The sequence below is a fragment of the Sebastes fasciatus genome, chromosome 12, assembly GCF_043250625.1.
Source record: "Sebastes fasciatus isolate fSebFas1 chromosome 12, fSebFas1.pri, whole genome shotgun sequence".
NCBI lineage: Eukaryota > Metazoa > Chordata > Actinopteri > Perciformes > Sebastidae > Sebastes > Sebastes fasciatus.
In genome coordinates, this window is record NC_133806.1 from 8,465,951 (window position 1) to 8,483,982 (window position 18,032).

General features: G+C 39.1%; 2 protein-coding genes across 2 annotated transcripts; both read right to left on the reverse strand.

Moving 5' to 3' along the window:
- Window positions 1–4,204: 4,204 nt before the first annotated feature.
- LOC141778617 (uncharacterized) lies at window positions 4,205–9,547 on the reverse strand. Its single transcript, XM_074652984.1, has 6 exons — window positions 9,467–9,547; window positions 9,104–9,171; window positions 7,502–7,787; window positions 6,204–6,358; window positions 5,620–5,893; window positions 4,205–5,376 (listed from the first exon to the last, which is right to left on the reverse strand). Exons 1-6 carry the CDS (start codon window positions 9,469–9,471, stop codon window positions 5,226–5,228), a joined length of 939 nt encoding a protein of 312 aa, XP_074509085.1. The 5' UTR covers window positions 9,472–9,547; the 3' UTR covers window positions 4,205–5,225.
- A 2,724-nt stretch (window positions 9,548–12,271) lies between these two features.
- On the reverse strand, window positions 12,272–16,378 carry LOC141778614 (uncharacterized). Its single transcript, XM_074652982.1, has 6 exons — window positions 16,231–16,378; window positions 15,873–15,940; window positions 14,434–14,713; window positions 13,995–14,149; window positions 13,378–13,657; window positions 12,272–12,575 (listed from the first exon to the last, which is right to left on the reverse strand). Exons 2-6 carry the CDS (start codon window positions 15,934–15,936, stop codon window positions 12,425–12,427), a joined length of 930 nt encoding a protein of 309 aa, XP_074509083.1. The 5' UTR covers window positions 15,937–15,940; window positions 16,231–16,378; the 3' UTR covers window positions 12,272–12,424.
- Window positions 16,379–18,032: the final 1,654 nt, after the last annotated feature.

An 18,032-nucleotide genomic window follows, 5' to 3' on the forward strand; every position in this document is an offset into this window, starting at 1 on the left:
TTGTGAAAATAGGAAAACCCAATGAACATATTAGTGGAAAAAAGAACAAAAAAAACAAAACACCAACAGTTGTGGAGTGGTATAAACTGATATTTGAGCTAATATCAATGGAATATCTAACATACAGATTTAAATGTAAAATGGGTGATTTCTTTAAGACTTGGACATCCTTTTTTAAATATGTTGGTGAAAAACTTGAACTAAAGGGTCTGATAGATTGCAATATTGAAAATTTGCCAAAGGGCCATTTTTGGGTTGTAGGGCGAGATATTTATTTGTTGACTTATTTATTTTGTTTTGTTTTCTTATTTTTCTTAAAATGTTTTGTTGCATCAGTGTCGACTGCGATAAATTGTAACGGACTGAGCGCCTCCTTATCCCTATTTATATACATACATAGATGCTTTGATTTTTCAAATACATATGTGATTGTGTAAAATCATCTCTTTGAGTATATTAGGTGCTATGTATACTGTGTGTTAGGGATCTAAATCTGGTGTTTAGTTATTGTGACCAATGTGTGCTGATTTATTGTTGGTTTTGTCGGTGTTTGTGTTTAAAAGCATAATAAAAATATTGTGGAAAAAAAAAAAAAAAACCTATATATGGGTACCTTTCTTCCATTTATGATGTATAAAAAAAATTCTGTGTAATTTCATTTTATGTTATTTCATGTTTTCATTATTTTCAATGTGTTTCACATGTCATGTTATTTTCCGTGTCATGTGATTGCCTCCCATTGGCTGCTGCTACTATATAGGTGAGGCCACATCCGTGAAGACCTTCAGTGGTCGAAACATGTTGACCTTTTTAAAATGACTTAGCTACTACAATGAAGGCTTTTTAATATGTCTACTTGTTATTATATTTTGGATTGCTTTTCTGTTTGTCTATGTTTATTTTTGCAAAGTACCTTCAATTTACGTTGTTATCTTACCTGAAAATATATCTGTAATCTGTAATTTACTTAACATCTAAAGAGTAAAAAAAGGTTACATTTACTGGTATGTGTATGTGTGTGTATGTGAGAGATGGCACCATCCAGTGGTGACACTATGCTGCTTGTTTTTCGTGTTGTATGCTTGTTCAGTGATGAATGGACTGACATTTTGCTCATATGATAGAGCATGACTCTCTTCTAAATAGGATCACCATAGAATTTTCCTCATGAGGCATATAAATCCAGTCTGTGACACTCAGACCCAACCCTTTTGATTGCTATTAAAGGGGACCTATTATGCTTTCATGATTTCTCCCTTTCCTTTAGTGTATTATATAGTTTTTTGTGCATGTAAAAGGTCTGCAAAGTCACAAAGCCCCAAGTCCAGCCCGAAAGGAGTTACTCTCCCCCACAGAAACACTGCTCCTGAACAGCCTAAAACGCCTTGACTTAAGTCCCGCCTTTTCTTCTGTAACATGGTGATGTCACCAAGTAACACACTTTGCCTTGTGGCTAGTTTGGCTTGCCCTTAAACAAAGCTAGTTAGAGTCGAAGTGGAGTCCAAAAAAGTTTGGTCCAGTTCATCCAGTTTCATACCAATCATAACCGTGGGGCAGCTGACCAATCAGAGCAGACTGGGCTTTTCGAGAGTGAAAAGAGGTGCACAGCCAGTATTAGAAAAATAAAGCGCTTTTTGAACAATAAGTAGAAACCCAAAACACAAGTATGAACCTTAAAATAAACATAATATGTCCTCTTACAAGTATGTAGGCCTAGTTTGATTTTGGGGGGCAGACAAACTACTAAAGTACTTCACACACAGAAATATTCTATTTCTACGACTACATACCTGTGGTTAAACACTCTCGTGCATGCAGCTTAGAGCCACAACTGCGTGCGTGTAGTTCGGCTTCCCGCCTCGTTCACTGGCCAGGAGCTGCACATGCAGTTGCTCACTTTTACAAAGTGTGTAAGACAGATAATCGTCAGGAGAAGAGCTAGTTAACGTTAGCTGTTGGACAGCACAGTCCTCCATGGCTGACAGTTAACATCAACGGAGGTTCCATTGAGTTACATTATCGTGTATCATCACTCTATTCAGTGAAAAAGGGGGGAAGGGCGAAGATGTATTATAACATTATCATGATGCGTTCAAATGTAGTAAAAAATTAAATGTATTTTTTTAAACATGTTTTCAAAAAACATAAAAGAATACAGAGATGCAGAATTTAAAGATATATTGTGGCAGGTGATTGCAGAACACATTGGAATTGGAAAGTGATGTTGTCACTGTTGTCATGACATGTCCCCTTCAAGTGTGAAAATACAGCTGAGTTAAAGCCAAAGCTCAATAGGAGATAAAACATGTTACAAACTGTTCCAGGTGGAATGAATGCAGGTTAAATGAAAACAAAGTGACAAGCTGTTTTTTATCGTTTTGATTTATTTCATCAAAGGTGACATAATTTGATGGATTTGAGTGTTTTTGAATTATCAAAAACACTTTCTTAAGATTAGGCAACAAAACCACTTAGTTAGGTTTAGGAAAAAACAACATGGTTGGGCTTAAAAATACTATGTCTGTAAAGTGAAAATATGACTTGACGTTGTGAACACGGAACACGGAACCCCCACTTTTGCTGGATCATCCAGTTAATAGCAGACAGCGCTGTTTCAATTATCTGACTACGACCATAAAGTGGTAGTGCATTTCACAGCAGTCCCTCCTTTTTCACTCAGTGTACATCCGCTGTCTCTCGGCTTGTGATTGCTCGTAGTGACGGCTGTTGTCGAAAACACAAACAGAAAGCCTAGAATTTTACTTTATCCATTTTAAATAAATTCTCCTCTGTGTTTATTTTCTACATCAACCAGTTACATAAAAGTTACTACGAGTATGCATACACATTTAGCTGATTTGTCACCAGATAACACTGTTACTTGTTAAATGGAAACACCTGTACATTGAGGAACAAAAGCCCTGAGGAGCAGGAGGAAGAAGTTCAGCCATCATTCTCAACCGTATATTGAAATGTGTTTGTGTTTCGGGTTAGAGTGAGTGTCTTTTGTCTGGTGAGGATCTTTGTTTCCCATCTAGGTGCTCTCTCTCTCTAACTGGCTGGAGGTGTGGGTTCAGTCTGGGGTGTGTCGGCTGCTGATTGGTCCGTCCATCATCTCTACAGTTTAAAAATGCTCAGGTAGTCTGACAGCAGCCTTGTTCGGTTCTCGGCCTCCAAACCTTTGTGTTAAAGCTGTGATCTAGAGATGAATTATAGCCTTAGTGCCCTAGTTGGCTTCATAATTGTGTAACTTGTTGTAGGTTTTCTTTGTTGCCAAAGATAGCACTTCAGTGGTAAGGGTGAACTGCCCTCATCACCCTACTCTACCCATAACAAGGCCTACTGGTGAAAGATTATTTTCAACTGTCAGTTGGATAAAACTGGCATCAGGGCATCACATCAGATTGAACTGTTTGTCCCTGCTCACCTTTGAAAGGGACTATCAAGTAATTTCAGTGTCCAACAACCAGCTCCGTCGTCTCCTTTTGGAATCATCAACCAAAGTAAGCTAATTTACAATTATTGGCTAATGACCTATTTTATTGGGTATAGTTTATTTTCGGTGAACAATTTGGATTTTATGCTGATGTTGCTGCCAGCTGTGTGTGAGAATATGTGGCCGCCGTGCCAGGCTATGCTATGCTGTTCATATTTGTCTGGTTGGATCAGAATCAACTTGATTGTCCAGGTATGAGTAGTAGACCTACACACATAGGCTATCAGGAATTTGACTCTGGTTATTTTACTCTCATTGTACGACGAAAATAGAAATACAGCTAAAAACAAGGTCAACAAATCTGAACAAGAGTGAAGAAAGAAGATAAAAATACATGTCAGGTGCCTGTAACATTACCTCTGATGATGATGTATAAGGCTTGTAGGATTAAATTGTGATACATAGCCTATTTTGGTTAACATATGCCTTTCAGAATCTTATAAGTAGATAATTGGTCTTGGACGGGACAGGCCCACCTGATTTTCTCTGTGCCCACCCACACTGTGATTTCTGCCTACGCCACTGCAGTGCACAGTAAGCAGACAGAAATTAAATAACCCCCCAAACTGTGTTTTTAAAAGCATCATTATTCAACTTCAACCACATACTGTACCTTGACTTGCAAAATAATCCCAGAAGAAGACGAGGAGCCGTTGTTAATGTTGCGTTGGTGAATGAATATGATTTGATGAGGACCACACAGGGATATTTATGTGCATGCTGTTGTTTATTGATGATTTACCACAGATGACTTGTCTTTGCTCTTGTATGTAGATAAGGCTCATATCGGCCATCAAACAGTTCAGAGATACATTTTTTATGATGTTTTATTATTTTTTATTTTGTTTCTTTGATTTTTTCTGGTGCTAGTTTTGTATTTGTAGATTCAGCCCATCGAGAAAGTGTGAAGTGCATTAAATAAACTTCAGCTTAGTTAAAACCTTTAATTGATGCAGAATGCAAACAGCAGAGCTATATATATACATTAGTTGAATATACATTGCAACAATGTTTAGGTAGACTTTTATTATGTGTTTTCCTTTTATAGGCTACCTTTTGTTTTGAAAAATGTGCCAAGTGTACTTGCTGTTAACAGTCAATTCCCGAATAAATCTAGTTGTACTTCCTTGTCAGATAAACACAAAGATAAAACAGTAAAATGACAGAATCTTAATGTTGCTGATACGCTGAGATCATAAAGGGCACAACTTCCTGGTCTGATTAGATAATATGTGTACTTTGCATTCTCAGAAATGTAATATTGATCCTGAAAGGGAAAACAAACAATGAAGTGTGGAACCACATAACAAAGGAGGAGAGAGTAGGTCCATAATAATATAAAATAAACTGTGTTTGATTTCTGTACACACTGATGATGATGGATGAATTAATGTATTGGTTGAATTAACAAGATTTACACGTCTCCATTATGGTCTGACTGGGCCGCTTTTCCACACAATGACACATTTTCTATAAATGAGACAGTTGAAATACACATCAAAATGTATGATGGAAAAATATTAACCTGTCAGTCATTATTCACTACATTTGTCCAGTCGGATTACTTTTTCACTGGAGTAGCTCTGGTTTAACAAGCTAGAACACTCCCATCCATCTGTAGCTAGCAAGTGAACCTAAAGCTATGATTGCAGTGAGTCTGTACAAGAGCATCAGCTGAACATCTGCAATGTAAAACGTTGTTGTTATGAATCTTGAACCTCCTCAGACCTTAATCCAGTCTGGAGCCGTACACCTCCACCTCACAGAGGAGCAGGTTCTCGCTTCTTCCAGGAATGACGATGTTAACGTAGCGACCGTCCATCCCGTTACACTGGAAGGTTTCAGTAAAACCTGTTGGGATGCTTGAGATCACGGCACACCTAGCAAAGGAAGAAGTGACTTTGTTAACTCATAATATGATCATTTGAGTAAATGGGTACTCTCAGAAGGATGTCTCATTTTGAGTTTTGAGTGTTAATGGTACTATTCTGCTAAATATTATATAAAGTTACTGCTAAGTTATGCCAAACCTATGTTCTTTGATTATTTTACTGAACATAAATGTGTTCCAAACAAACCCAATGACAGATATCCATTAATCACAAACTTGGACATTAACTTACCTGAGATTGCTGTTGCCATTGTTTTGAAGAGAATCTCCAATTCGGATCTCAGCTCCAACAAGATGTAAGACAGGATCACCGGAGTTGGTTATGATGACAGAAAACACTTTATGGGTTTTGATCAGGTCCAGTCGCCACCAGGGGCTGAAGTCTTTGCTTGTGTGAGTACAAGAAGCTTGGTGCGTGGCACGATTCCCATCTATAGCATTATATGCAATGCCTGTATCATGCAGTGAAGACTGAGTAGCTTTTCCTTGGAGTGCCAGGTTCTCTTCTGTATAAAGGACATATTTGCAAACATCAGCACTGATAATTAGTTTTTCTTTATACTCTCTGCAGAACAAAGTGGCCCCAATATGTCTCGGAAGTGAAATTCACAACTATTTGCATACAATGTTGAGAGGAGAGGTCATGGAGTTTTGTGGATGCCTGTCCACTTTGCAAAGAAGAGATCTATTATTAACAGGAAGTGCATACATTTTTGCCACTTTCTTCATTGAAATGAATGCAGTTCAAACTCTGTTGTGGTGCATCATCTAGAAAATCACATCTTGCATGGCTTCAGACACATATTGAACTCTCACCAGTTGGGGCACGGTACCCGTAGACTTCCACTTCGCAGAGTGTAAGGACTCGTTTTAAACCAGGTAGGACCACAGTCACGTAACGTCCCTCCAAAAGTCTGGTAAAAGTAATATTTAAAGACCTGCCTGCTGGGATATGAGGAATTACACCAACCCTAAAAGAGAGAGAGGAAGCAGTGCATGCATTTGTTTTATAACTGCAGTACTTGAAAGGTATAATGTAAGAAATAATACTAACACTTAACCTGCTGGAAAAAGAGTAGAGGCAGTCTTTCACACAGTAAATGCTACATGTTCAATGAGTGTGGCTATAGACGGGTTTCTGTGCAACATCATCACAGAGATGCGCGCGCAGCTAGGGGGGCAGAAAGGATGGCATATCTAGCAGAGTGAAGCTCCAGCAGAGATGACAAGGAGTTGTTGTGCAGTAAACTGCAGCAACCGCAGAAAAGATGGATTGAAAATGTTTAATATTCAGAGGGAATCACGTGCCTTTGCTAAAAACAGAAGGAGATTATGGATCCAGGCCTGATGGTAGGTAGCAGGTGTTCATGGCGAGCTGTCATGCTCCACAGATCGATAAAAATGAACTGATCAGCAACAGGGTGATCAACCCACACTCTGAAGAAATAATTATATATATTTAGCGACTATGCCTTAAAACTTAAAAGTGATGCAAGACTTTGTTACAACTCTAAATTGCTGTAACGTTACGCGACTATGGCGAGGAAAGCTCACTCTGGCATGCCGTAACGTTACATTTGGAAGGGAAGACGTCTGGTAGTCTACCGGGACAGCTGCTCCTCCACCCCTGGTGTCTAATGTTGATGTTTATCTGCCCAACATACAAAGAGCTGCTGTGTGACTGGTTGTACTAATAACAAGACCAAAATCCAAGTTGTTGAGTAAAGATTGTCTGGCGGCGGTCATCAAGAGGGGCTCACTAAACTTCAACTCTGACCGGATTATCAACCAAACAGATCCTGGTCACCCAAGTCAAATCACACTTAACTTTATGTCTGATCTAACGTTACCCATTTCATAACAGGTAATAATAATAATCAAATATCATACTAAAACGTCATATGATAATGGTATCTGTTGGTTGGACTCTGCAGGGGTCTAGTGTAGTCAACAAGAATGTACAAACAACTGACTGCGGTTTTGCCCTCTGAATGCGCACGCACCCAGTAATGTTTGTATACAAGAAACCCGTCTAGAATTTAGTCCATCATCTACTAACTAATAGATCATAAGATGAGCTGCATCAGCTCAACAATTTCATTACGTTCACTCACACTGGGTTTGCGGCACCATTGTCCTGTAAAGAACTGCCGATGTGAACCTCTGCCCCATCGAGTCTTTCTGCACAGCAGTCTCCTCTGTTGGTGATGATAACGGAGGTGACGATGTAGGACTCCAGCAGGTCCACTCTCCACCAGGGGTTGGCCTGTACAACAGTGTGGGTGCATGATCCAGCCAGGTAGTTGGATTCACGATTTCCATCAATAGCATTGTAGGCATCCCCATACAAGTCCCCATAACGCACCGACTGGGTCGCTTTTCCACGCAAGGCCACATTTTCTGCAAATGAGACAGTTGAAATATGCATTAAAATGTTTGATGGAAAAATGTTTGTAAATTACTAAACCTGCAATAATCTATTTGTTTGGCCACTTGGGGGCAGCAGAAACACGTTGGGAACACAACATTGATATATTATCACCTTTTGAGTTTATCTGGCGAACTTGTTTGCAAACAGTTGCTTATTAACACAAAACTAACTATTTGACGGCACCAGGAATAACAACTGGTGTCTGATAGTGTCTTATAAAAAAGTACAATGTACCAATACCAGTACCCTTAAAGTGATGCCGATACCAATAGAGTATACTTCATCCGATACCCGTCATGTGAATAGAAGCTGTGTCTAGCTAATCACCGCAGCACTGCACAGCGCTCATGTTGCCATTGTTAGCACTGTTCGCGCTGTTAGCACCGTTAGCTGCTAACACCATTGGCTTCTAGCCGCCAGCGCAGGTATCTCCATGTTCAGAGCCGCGTGCAGACAAGCAATCTCGGCTATATGGGTTGTAGCTGCTACAGTAGTGGGCCAATCACCTGTCACATGATCACCTGACTAGTTTTGATACTACTTGGTACTGGGTTATTTCAGTTGACACCTTAAAGGTGTCTGATATGGCTTTACCACAAAAAAGTTCACATAACTAGTTAAAATTCTTGGAATTACATTTAATCATTCTGCCTCACTGGAAAATTCTGAACCTATGTATATATATAATAATTATAAATATCAAACGTTTAGATAAGATAAGATGATATACTTTTATTGTCCCCATGGGGACATTTTTCCTGGACACCGTCCAACTGCAGTTACAAACACTAATAAACGATTCCACATAAGACAGGGAAACAGTTTCACAGAAAAGGATGTTTCAACACATACACAGTCCACGTACATAATGGCACATACCATCACACACACCATGGCAGGTATTGCACCCAGGTAGTGCACTGCATCGCCTACCGTCTTGCCCATATTGCACAGACAATAGCCCAATACTAAACAGATGCAACATATTGCAACTAACTGTTGGACACACTATGTCTCTAGTGTACGTACACTGGAGGCTTCAGGTTTCCACATCACACTTGTGTAAGTTGCATACTGGACCATGATTGGCTCCAAAGCAGTTGTGATGTCACAAAATCACCTCATACGTCTTACAAGCTGATATTCTTTACTCCTTCAGCAGATGAATGTGAAAACAACCTTCTAGTGTCAAACTGCACATACATCATTCTACACAGTGAAGCTCAAACATTCACTTTATTGTTTTATAACAGAGATATCACAGATATAGCCAGATCATACTTACGATAGGTGTAAGCAGAGCACGTTCCCAGAAGGAGCAGCAAAAGCAGAACTGAACTGTGGTTCATTGTTCTGGTTGAGACAAGCAAGAGAGTCAATAATAGAATTACACAGAAGAAATAAACATTATTATTATTATTATTATTACTGTATGAAATTCATCCCAGACCTACAACAATATTTGCTCCAGAAGTTAGATATCCAAAGTGCATCAAAATTAAAATAACTGTTATACGATGAATAACTGGTGGCAATTAAGAAACTACATGTGTTTAGCCTTAACTGTCAGTGCACAGTAAGCAGACAGAAATTAAATAACCCTCCAAACTGGATATTTAAAAACATGGTTATTCAATTAAACATATACTTCATACAAAAAAAACTCAGAAGAAGACAAGGAGCAGCTGCTTAAGATGTGTTGCTGAATGAATATGATTTGATGAGAACCACACAGGGATATTTATGTGCACATCTTATCATGGCACATGTTGTTGTTTATTGATGATTTACCACAGATGACTAGTCTTTGCCCTCGTATGTAGATAAGGCAAACAGACACAAGACTTTCACTGAGGAGATCGCTGTTTGTCCCGTGTGAAACGAAAAGTTAATGTAGCATTATGTAAGAAAGTCTGCTATAAAAGCGGTCGTTATTTATTTACGCTTATTACATTACGTTGTTACGGTTGTTATTTTAACACAAACCATGATCTTTTTTTCCAACCTTAAAGTGGCAATCTGGCAGATTTTAATTTAAATAAAAGTCGGTTTAATGCTCCAGGGATAATGTATTTTTGTAGACCAGCCAGCAAGATAGCATTGCACGGGTTCCCTCGACAAAAGCCAATTGGATTTTTCCATTGGATTTTGGATTATTGCAGTAAATAAACTCTGTGACAAACACACGTTTATGATACTTCGGTGTTTTGTTCTGTAAGATAATCTTCACAAATGAACACCACTTTTATGATTTTTGAAGCGTAAATGCAATCACCAGAAGTAAAAAGCTAACGTTATAAACAAACTACACCACAGTCGCATGAGCATGAGAATACACAATAAGGCTGTAATAATGGACGAGTCAGCATGATGACGTTTTGTAGTCTTATTTAGCCATTTGTTAGCAACCGTCTTTTTTAAGACCGATAAAGGCTTCAAAAGTCACGAGTGGGATATTTACTGACATATTTTATGTTGTAGAACAAAACGTTAAAATCTCTTCAGCTTGTGTTACCTTATTTCAGGCATCTAACTAAAAACCCATTCAAAAAACTCATTGACTTCTAGACGAGGGAACCGGAAGTGCTAAAATGCAAACTCCTTTCTGGGTTTTGGGACTCATTCCTGTAACACTCTTTATGGCACACTGATGAGTATTGTAATGATGAAAATGTGGGGGAAGGTCTCTATCTCCCTGTGGACACTCGAAGGGAAGAATTCTGACGTACTTGATGACGTTCACCTGTGTCAGAGGGTGTGGAGGATCACATTAGGAACAAAAACGTGCATCGAACGGCCGGATGGCACCTGGGCTTTTGCCCGGGGCTGTGGCACTGTGACGTGAGGGTGCTGTTTGCAAGTGTTGCTGACAGGGAAGACATCAGGCAGGGGGTCCGTTCCTGTGTTAGGAAGAGAGGCTGCCTCCTTTTAGGTAGAGAGGGATCGCGGACAAGTAAGTGCCTTTGCCTGGGCTTCGTGGTTTATTATGATAAAAACATAATACATATGCACGCACGTACACACAAACACAAACACACAAACACAGTTATTAATGGCATGCAAGAATAAGTAACTTATGTTATGTTTACCAGTAAGCTGTTATAACATTGCTGATAATAAAAAAATATTATTTTCCCACTAGTGTAGAAAGACTCACCAATCGCGTCGTGCAGCCTATGGCCACAGCACTGCAGTCTGGTCCACTTATTCAGGCTCACAGCTTTGGTGATGTTAGCCCCGTTATCGGTGGTGACGCACACTTGTCGAGCTTCTTTTAAGTTCCATGACAAGAGAGCATCCTTTAAACCTTGCGCGATTATCTCGACCATGTGATCATCCGGGAAGAAACTCGTTTTTAAGGCAATTACTCTTCAACTCCCAGTTGTGGATGTAATGTACAGTGATACTCAGGTTTGCGATAAAGTCCTTTTATACACCACACGGGGGACAACCCGCGTTACATTGACTATATTCGATGTATCGCCCACCACTACTCTTTTCAGTTACTCTTTACTTTTCTCATACTGGCTGGCTGCAGCTCCTCTTTTCACCCTCTGTCTGAAACGCTCTGTTTGAGGTCCAACCCCTTCCAGCCTCACAAGGTCAAGATGATGATAAAGGCAGTAAGATTCAGTATAGCTTTGTTTAGAATATTTGGAGGGATCTTCACAGTTGGTGTTTTAGCCATAAATGGATGTTAGAATTCATAAGCAAGTTTGGTTTGAACATTGGTATGTTTGACAAAAGAGGGAAAAAAACTACGAATTGTCTCCGCCCCCCCATAGTATAGAATAGTAGAGTCAAATTAACACTGCACTTATAACCCATTTTCTCATAGCTAGCTAGCTGAGAGTAAGCTTGGAGCTCGGCTCCATACCATATACTGTATATATATATATAAATGTTAATTTTCAGTTTGCAAAAAAGTTGGTCAATAGAAAGAAAATGTTTTCTTTTAATCATATCATATCCAGTAGCAGAAAAACAAAAACAAAACCAACAGGTTACATTACAACATTAGTTGAACTAGTGCAGTGCCCGTTCGGCCGATTGCTTGGCCTCCGCTATCGCTGCTTGCAGCTTTCTCGAGAATCGCTCATCCAAACAACTTCACACTCGACACTGTGCTTCTTTGGGTTCTCAGCAATACACATGCCAAGTGTGAGGTTGATCGGATGAAAGGTTGTCGAGAAACCTGAAGGACATACATACATTCATACATACATACATACAGTATATAGGCTCCTTCCATTTTAGTTAGATGTACATTGCAACAATGCAAACATGCACTTTTATTATGCGTTTTCCTTTTATAGGCTACTGTTTGTTTTGAAAAATACACAAAATATAACAGTTGTACTTCCTGGTCAGATAAACACAAAGACAAAACAGTAAAATTAGAGAATAGTAATGTTGCTGCTACATCGCCAGATGGATCATAAGTATAAGGTGCAGTAACACGGAGCAAGTAATTTATATACCAATGGCCATTTTGTGGGAAATGTATCCCTCTAAGCTATGATTGCAACAGGAGTCTGTACAAGAGCATCAGCTGAACATCTGCAATATAAAATGTCATTGTTATAAATTTTGAATCTCCTCAGACCTAATCCAGTCTGGAGCCGTACACCTCCACCTCAGAGAGGACCAGGTATTCGCTTCTTCCAGGAATGACGATGTTAACGTAGCGACCGTCCATCCCGTTACACTGGAAGGCTTCGGTAAAACCTCCAGTGATGCTTGAGATCACAGCACACCTAGAGGAAGAAAAAAATACTTTGTTAACTCATCAAATGATCATTTCAATAAATACTCTAAAGGTACTAAATCATTTGATAAATACAAATTATTGTTAAGTCACAGGCGGCAACCCCCGGTTCAGAAGTGAAGCCAATACGATAGTGCCCTAAACTTGCATTGTTGCAAAAAGAAGTCCGATTGTATAGAAGTCTATGAGAAAATGAGCCTGCTTCTCACTTGATTTATTACCTAATCTCTAGTTTCAAGTCTTCTTCAATACAGCATGATGTTCATTTAGTAAATTATGGTCCCATTTAGAGTCAAATAGACCATAAAGCAGGGGATGCTTTAGGGCGCGGCTACCTTGTGATTGACAGGTCGCTACCACGGCGTTGTCCCGTCTGGGAGTTGCCTGCACTTTCGTCTTAAAACTTTAACCCTTTCAAAGAGTGTTTTCAGTTCATGAAAAGTTAATTGTAACATTTTGATCGCCTAAAAATATCTTATTCAGCAATCAGTTGTACTTAACTCCACCCTCTCGTGTCACTTTTTGTTGCAAAAAATCAAGATGGCGACGGCCAAAAACCAAGATGGCGATGGCCAAAATGCCAGACTCGAAGCTTCAAAATAGCAGTCCACAAACCAATGGGTGACGTCACGGTGACTACGTCCACTTCTTATATACAAGTTATGCCAAACCCCTATTCTTTGATTTTTTTTAATTGAAGATAAAAGTGTTCCAAACAAACCGAATGACAGATATCCATTAATCACAAAGTTATAGTTATACTACTATTTAAGTTAATAACTGTAACCAACCTGGGATTGTTGTTGCCATTGTTTTCAAGAGAGTCTCCAATTAGGATCTCGGCTCCATTTATTCGAAAAGGCTCATTACTATAGTTGGTTATGTTGACAGAAAACACTTTATGGGTTTTGCCCAGGTCCAGTCGCCACCAGGGATTCGAGTTTAAGCCTGTGTGACTGCAAGAACCCTGGCTCCAGGAGGCAGCACGATTCCCATCTATAGCATTATATGCAATGCCTGTAGAATGCAGTGATGACTGAGTAGCTTTTCCTTGGAGTGCCAGGTTCTCTCCTGCATAAAGGACACATTTGCAAACATCAGCACTGATAATTAGTTTTCCTTTATACTCTCTGCAGAACAAAGTGACCTCCAGTGGGAAGAAGAAACTGCAGTAAAAGATGGAGAAGTCATGGAAAGTTGTGAGCATGCCTGTTGTTTATTTGGACATTTAGCTCAAATAGATACAACTTTGCAAAGAAGAGATGTATTAGTAACAGGAAGTGCATGCATTTAGCCCGTTTTCAACGGTATAGTTCAAACGGTGTGTCCGCGACTATATAAAAAATGAGTCAGAAGCATCACCTAGAAAATCACATCTTGTGGCTTCAGCCACATATTCAGTTCTCACCAGTTGGGGCACGGTATCCGTAGACTTCCACTTCGCAGAGTGTAAGGACTCGTTTTAAACCAGGTAGAACCACAGTCACATAACGTCCCTCCACAAGTCTGGTAAAAGTAATTTTTAAAGACCTGCCTGCTGGGATATTAGGAATTACGGCAGCCCTAAAAGAGATAGAGGAAGCAGTACATGTATTTGTTTTATAACGGCAGTATGAAAGGTAGCAACATAAAGTAAAAAATAACACCAACACTTAACCTGCTTGAAAAAGAGTAGAGTCAGTATTTCACACAGCAAATGCCACATGTGCAATGAGTGTGGCTATCATTTAGTGCACCACTAGTTAATAGATCATAAGATGAGCTGCGTCAGGATGTGGGTGGCTTACATCTGCCCAACAAAATCCTGGGTGAAACCGTGTATTTAAGAAGTCATTACGTTCACTCACACTGGGTTTGAGGCACCATTGTCCTGTAAAGAGTTGCCAATGTGAACCTCTGCCCCGTCAAGTCTTTCTGCACAACAGTCTCCTCTGTTGGTGATGATGACGGAGGTGACGATGTAGGATTCCAGCAGGTCCACTCTCCACCAGGGGTTGGTATGTTCAACAGTGTGGGTGCATGATCCAGCCCCGTAGTTGGATTCACGATTTCCATCAATAGCATTGTAGGCATCCCCATTCCCATAACGGTCTGACTGGGTCGCTTTTCCACGTAAGGCCACATTTTCTGTGAATGAGACAGTTGAAATACACATTACAGAGACAGTGTCAGGATTTGGCGACATCTAGTGGTGTGGTTGCAGATTGCAACCAACTGAGTACCCCTCCGCTCACTCCTCCCTTTCCAAGACTGCGGTAACGTGAGCCGGCGAGTGCAAAACCGTGGTAGCGCCGTTCGCCTCGCTCAGAGGCCATCCTTACCATAATAACACTACTGTAGGAAGAACGGAAGTCAGACAGCGGCTGGCACCCAAGGTTTTGCATTCTGCGGCTCACGTTACCGCAGTTTCACAATCGTGTTGGAGAACTACAGTGGACTTCAGGTAACGTAAAAACGCAACTGGCTCTCTCTAGAGACAGTGTTTGTTTTTTCTGCTTTGGGTTACTTTAGCAACATGGCAGACTCCGGGAAGAGAACCCGCTCCCTGTGTAGATATGAAGGACTCATTCTAAGCTAACGAATAAACAACGATTCTTAGTTCTGGTGATTATACACTATTGAAAACATACAGTAGTTCTGAATATTATATTTCATTCCTGTTAATAGATCCCCAGAAATGTATCACCAAACATTTTAAAGGAATATCCCGTGATATCCTGCCACAACCTATTTTTTGGCCACTTGGGGGCAGCAGAAACAGGTTGTGAACACAACATTCACATATCATCACCTTTTAAGTTGATATGATGAACCTGTTTTTAAACAGTTGCTTATTGACACATAACTAAATCTCCATTCGTCAGCACCAGAATTCTTTTTAGCTGTATCTGTTAAAAATCCCCGAGACATGTTTTAAGACATTTTTTGTTTAAGCTCGTCCTCAAAAAAGTTCAATTAAGTTCAATATTTTTTTCATTTCAAAAGTGCAATCTTCAGCTTCAATAAAGAGTTAATTCCAGTGTATGTTAACTGGAGGCTTCAGGTTTCCACATCACACTTGTGTAAGTTGCATACTGGACCATGATTGGCTGCAAAGTCGTTGTGATTTCACAAAATCACCTCATACGTCTTACAAGCTGAGATTTTTACTCCTTCAGCAGATGAATGTGAAAACAACCTTCTAGTGTCAAACTGCACATACATCATTCTACACAGTGAAGCTCAAACATTCACTTTAATGTTTCATAACAGAGATATTACAGATATATAGCCAGATCATACTTACGATAGGTGTAAGCAGAGCACGTTCCCAGAAGGAGCAGCAAAAGCAGAACTGAACTGTGGTTCATTGTTCTGGTTAAGACAAACAAGAGAGTCAATAATAGAATTACACAGAAGAAATAAACATTATTATTATTACTGTATGAAATTTATCCCAGACCTACAACAATATTTGCTCCCGAAGTTAAAAATCCAATGTGCATCAAAATAAAATAACTCATATAAGAGGAATAACTGGTGGCAAATAAGAAACTACACGTATAGTCTTAACTGTCAGTGCACAGTAACCAGACAGAAATTAAATAACCATCCAGACTGGATATTTAAAAACATGATTATTCAATTAAACATATACTTCATACCTTGACTTGCAAAAAAAACTCAGAAGAAGACGAGGAGCAGCTGCTTAAGATGTGTTGCTGAATGAATATGATTTGATGAGAACCACACAGGGATATTTATGTGCACATCTTATCATGGCACATGCTGTTGTTTATTGATGATTTACCACAGATGACTAGTCTTTGCCCTCGTATGTAGATAAGGCATAGGTAGATGATTCCTTTGATTTTGTAGATTCAGGATTCAATACTTTATTGCCACATCAACAGCTACTACTCATTGAAACATAATAAAATATACAGCCATAACAACAGAACACAGGACAAGACAAGTGAAAATAAATAAAGGAAATAACACAGTATAGCAGCTCATTGAGAAAGTATGAAGTGTATTAAATCAACTAAAGCTTAGCTATATCCTTAACTGAAACAGAATCTAAACAATAGTGGAAATTGTGCATTGTGTGTTGTGCAAACAATTTTGTCCAACTGTTTTTTCTCTTTGGCTGTGGTGCCCATGCTGGAATATAAAAGGTAAGGGATCCAGTCACAGCCTGATAGAACTGAAGCATCCCCTCTCAATGATCTAAACGTCTTGGTTTGCCTCATGAAGAAAAGTCTCTGGTGGGCCTTTTTGGATGATGGAGATGGTGTCGTCCACTTCAGACAAGAGGAGATGGTGTAAACCTGCTCCACCTTCTGGTCTTGGATGTACACAGGGACAAACTCTCTTCAGCCAGGTCTGATATCAGCTGACATACTGTATGATCCGTTCAATACGTTCACAGCTGGACAGGCTCTTATTATGTGTTTTGCTTTACCTTTTGTTTTGAAAAAATGTGCCACATGTACATGCTGTTTACTGTCAATTCCCAAATAAATACTGTACTTCCTGTTCAGATAAACACAGAGATAAAACAGTAAAGTTAGAGAATATTTATGTTGGTGATAAACTGCAAGGTGATAAGGCACAACTTCCCGGTTTGATTAGATAATGTGTGTACTTTGCATTCTCAGAAATAATCGATGCTGAAAAAGCAAACAATGAAGTGTGAAACCACGTGAGGACAAAGGAGGAGAGAATAGGTCCATACAGAAGCACTGAAAATGTGCTTGATTTCTCTATGCTGATGGTGATCAGTAAGCAATATTGAAGGAATATTGAAATTTGAATGTAGTCTACAGGTGCTGTGTTATAAATATAGATGGAACATGTGTGCATCTGTATGTGTTCAAGCAGGGAAGAATATGAGAATGTTTTTAAGTATTTTTATTTCAATGAGATTAATTTGCAAACATTAAGGCAGAGAATAAAACATAAATGTCTGTCAATAAACAAGGCATATAAGATTAGACAGAATATTAAAGGATAAACTAAGCAAACAGATGGAAAATAACTAAGAACCTTTTCTCAAGTACTGTGCTAAAGTACAATTTTGAGATAGGCCTACTTGTACTTTAATTAAGTATTTCCATTTTTTGCAACTATACAGTTCTGCTCTGTTACATTTCAGAGGAAATACTGTACTTTTTACTCCACTACATTTATTTTACAGCTGGAGTTACTTTGCAGATTTAGATTATTAATACAAAATATAAATCAACTAATAGGCCTAGGCTAAATTATGATATAGCCTATTATTATAAGCTACCAAGCAGTATATAAATAATTAAAATTAGTTCCACTTTTACCAGAGTGTGTGTGCGTATAATATAATACTAAAAATGTTTTCTTTTTTTTATCACTCGCAAAAAAGGACGACGTCTACTGTAGATAACAGATTTCTAAATGAAAAAAAAAGAAAATCGAAGCAAGGAATGTA

Excerpts from the sequence above, each read along its gene's own strand:
- LOC141778617 (XM_074652984.1), bottom strand. Across the intron at positions 7,788-9,103 it reads GTGCTCTGCTTACACCTATC|AAAATGTGGCCTTGCGTGGA; the intron begins GTAAGTATGATC and ends TCTCATTTGCAG. Across the intron at positions 6,359-7,501 it reads AATGGTGCCGCAAACCCAGT|GGTTGGTGTAATTCCTCATA; the intron begins GTGAGTGAACGT and ends TCTCTCTTTTAG.
- LOC141778614 (XM_074652982.1), bottom strand. The coding sequence starts at position 15,936 with ATGAACCACAGTTCAGTTCTGCTTTTGCTGCTCCTTCTGGGAACGTGC. Across the intron at positions 14,150-14,433 it reads AATGGTGCCTCAAACCCAGT|GGCTGCCGTAATTCCTAATA; the intron begins GTGAGTGAACGT and ends TATCTCTTTTAG. Across the intron at positions 12,576-13,377 it reads AATGGCAACAACAATCCCAG|GTGTGCTGTGATCTCAAGCA; the intron begins GTTGGTTACAGT and ends TTCTTCCTCTAG.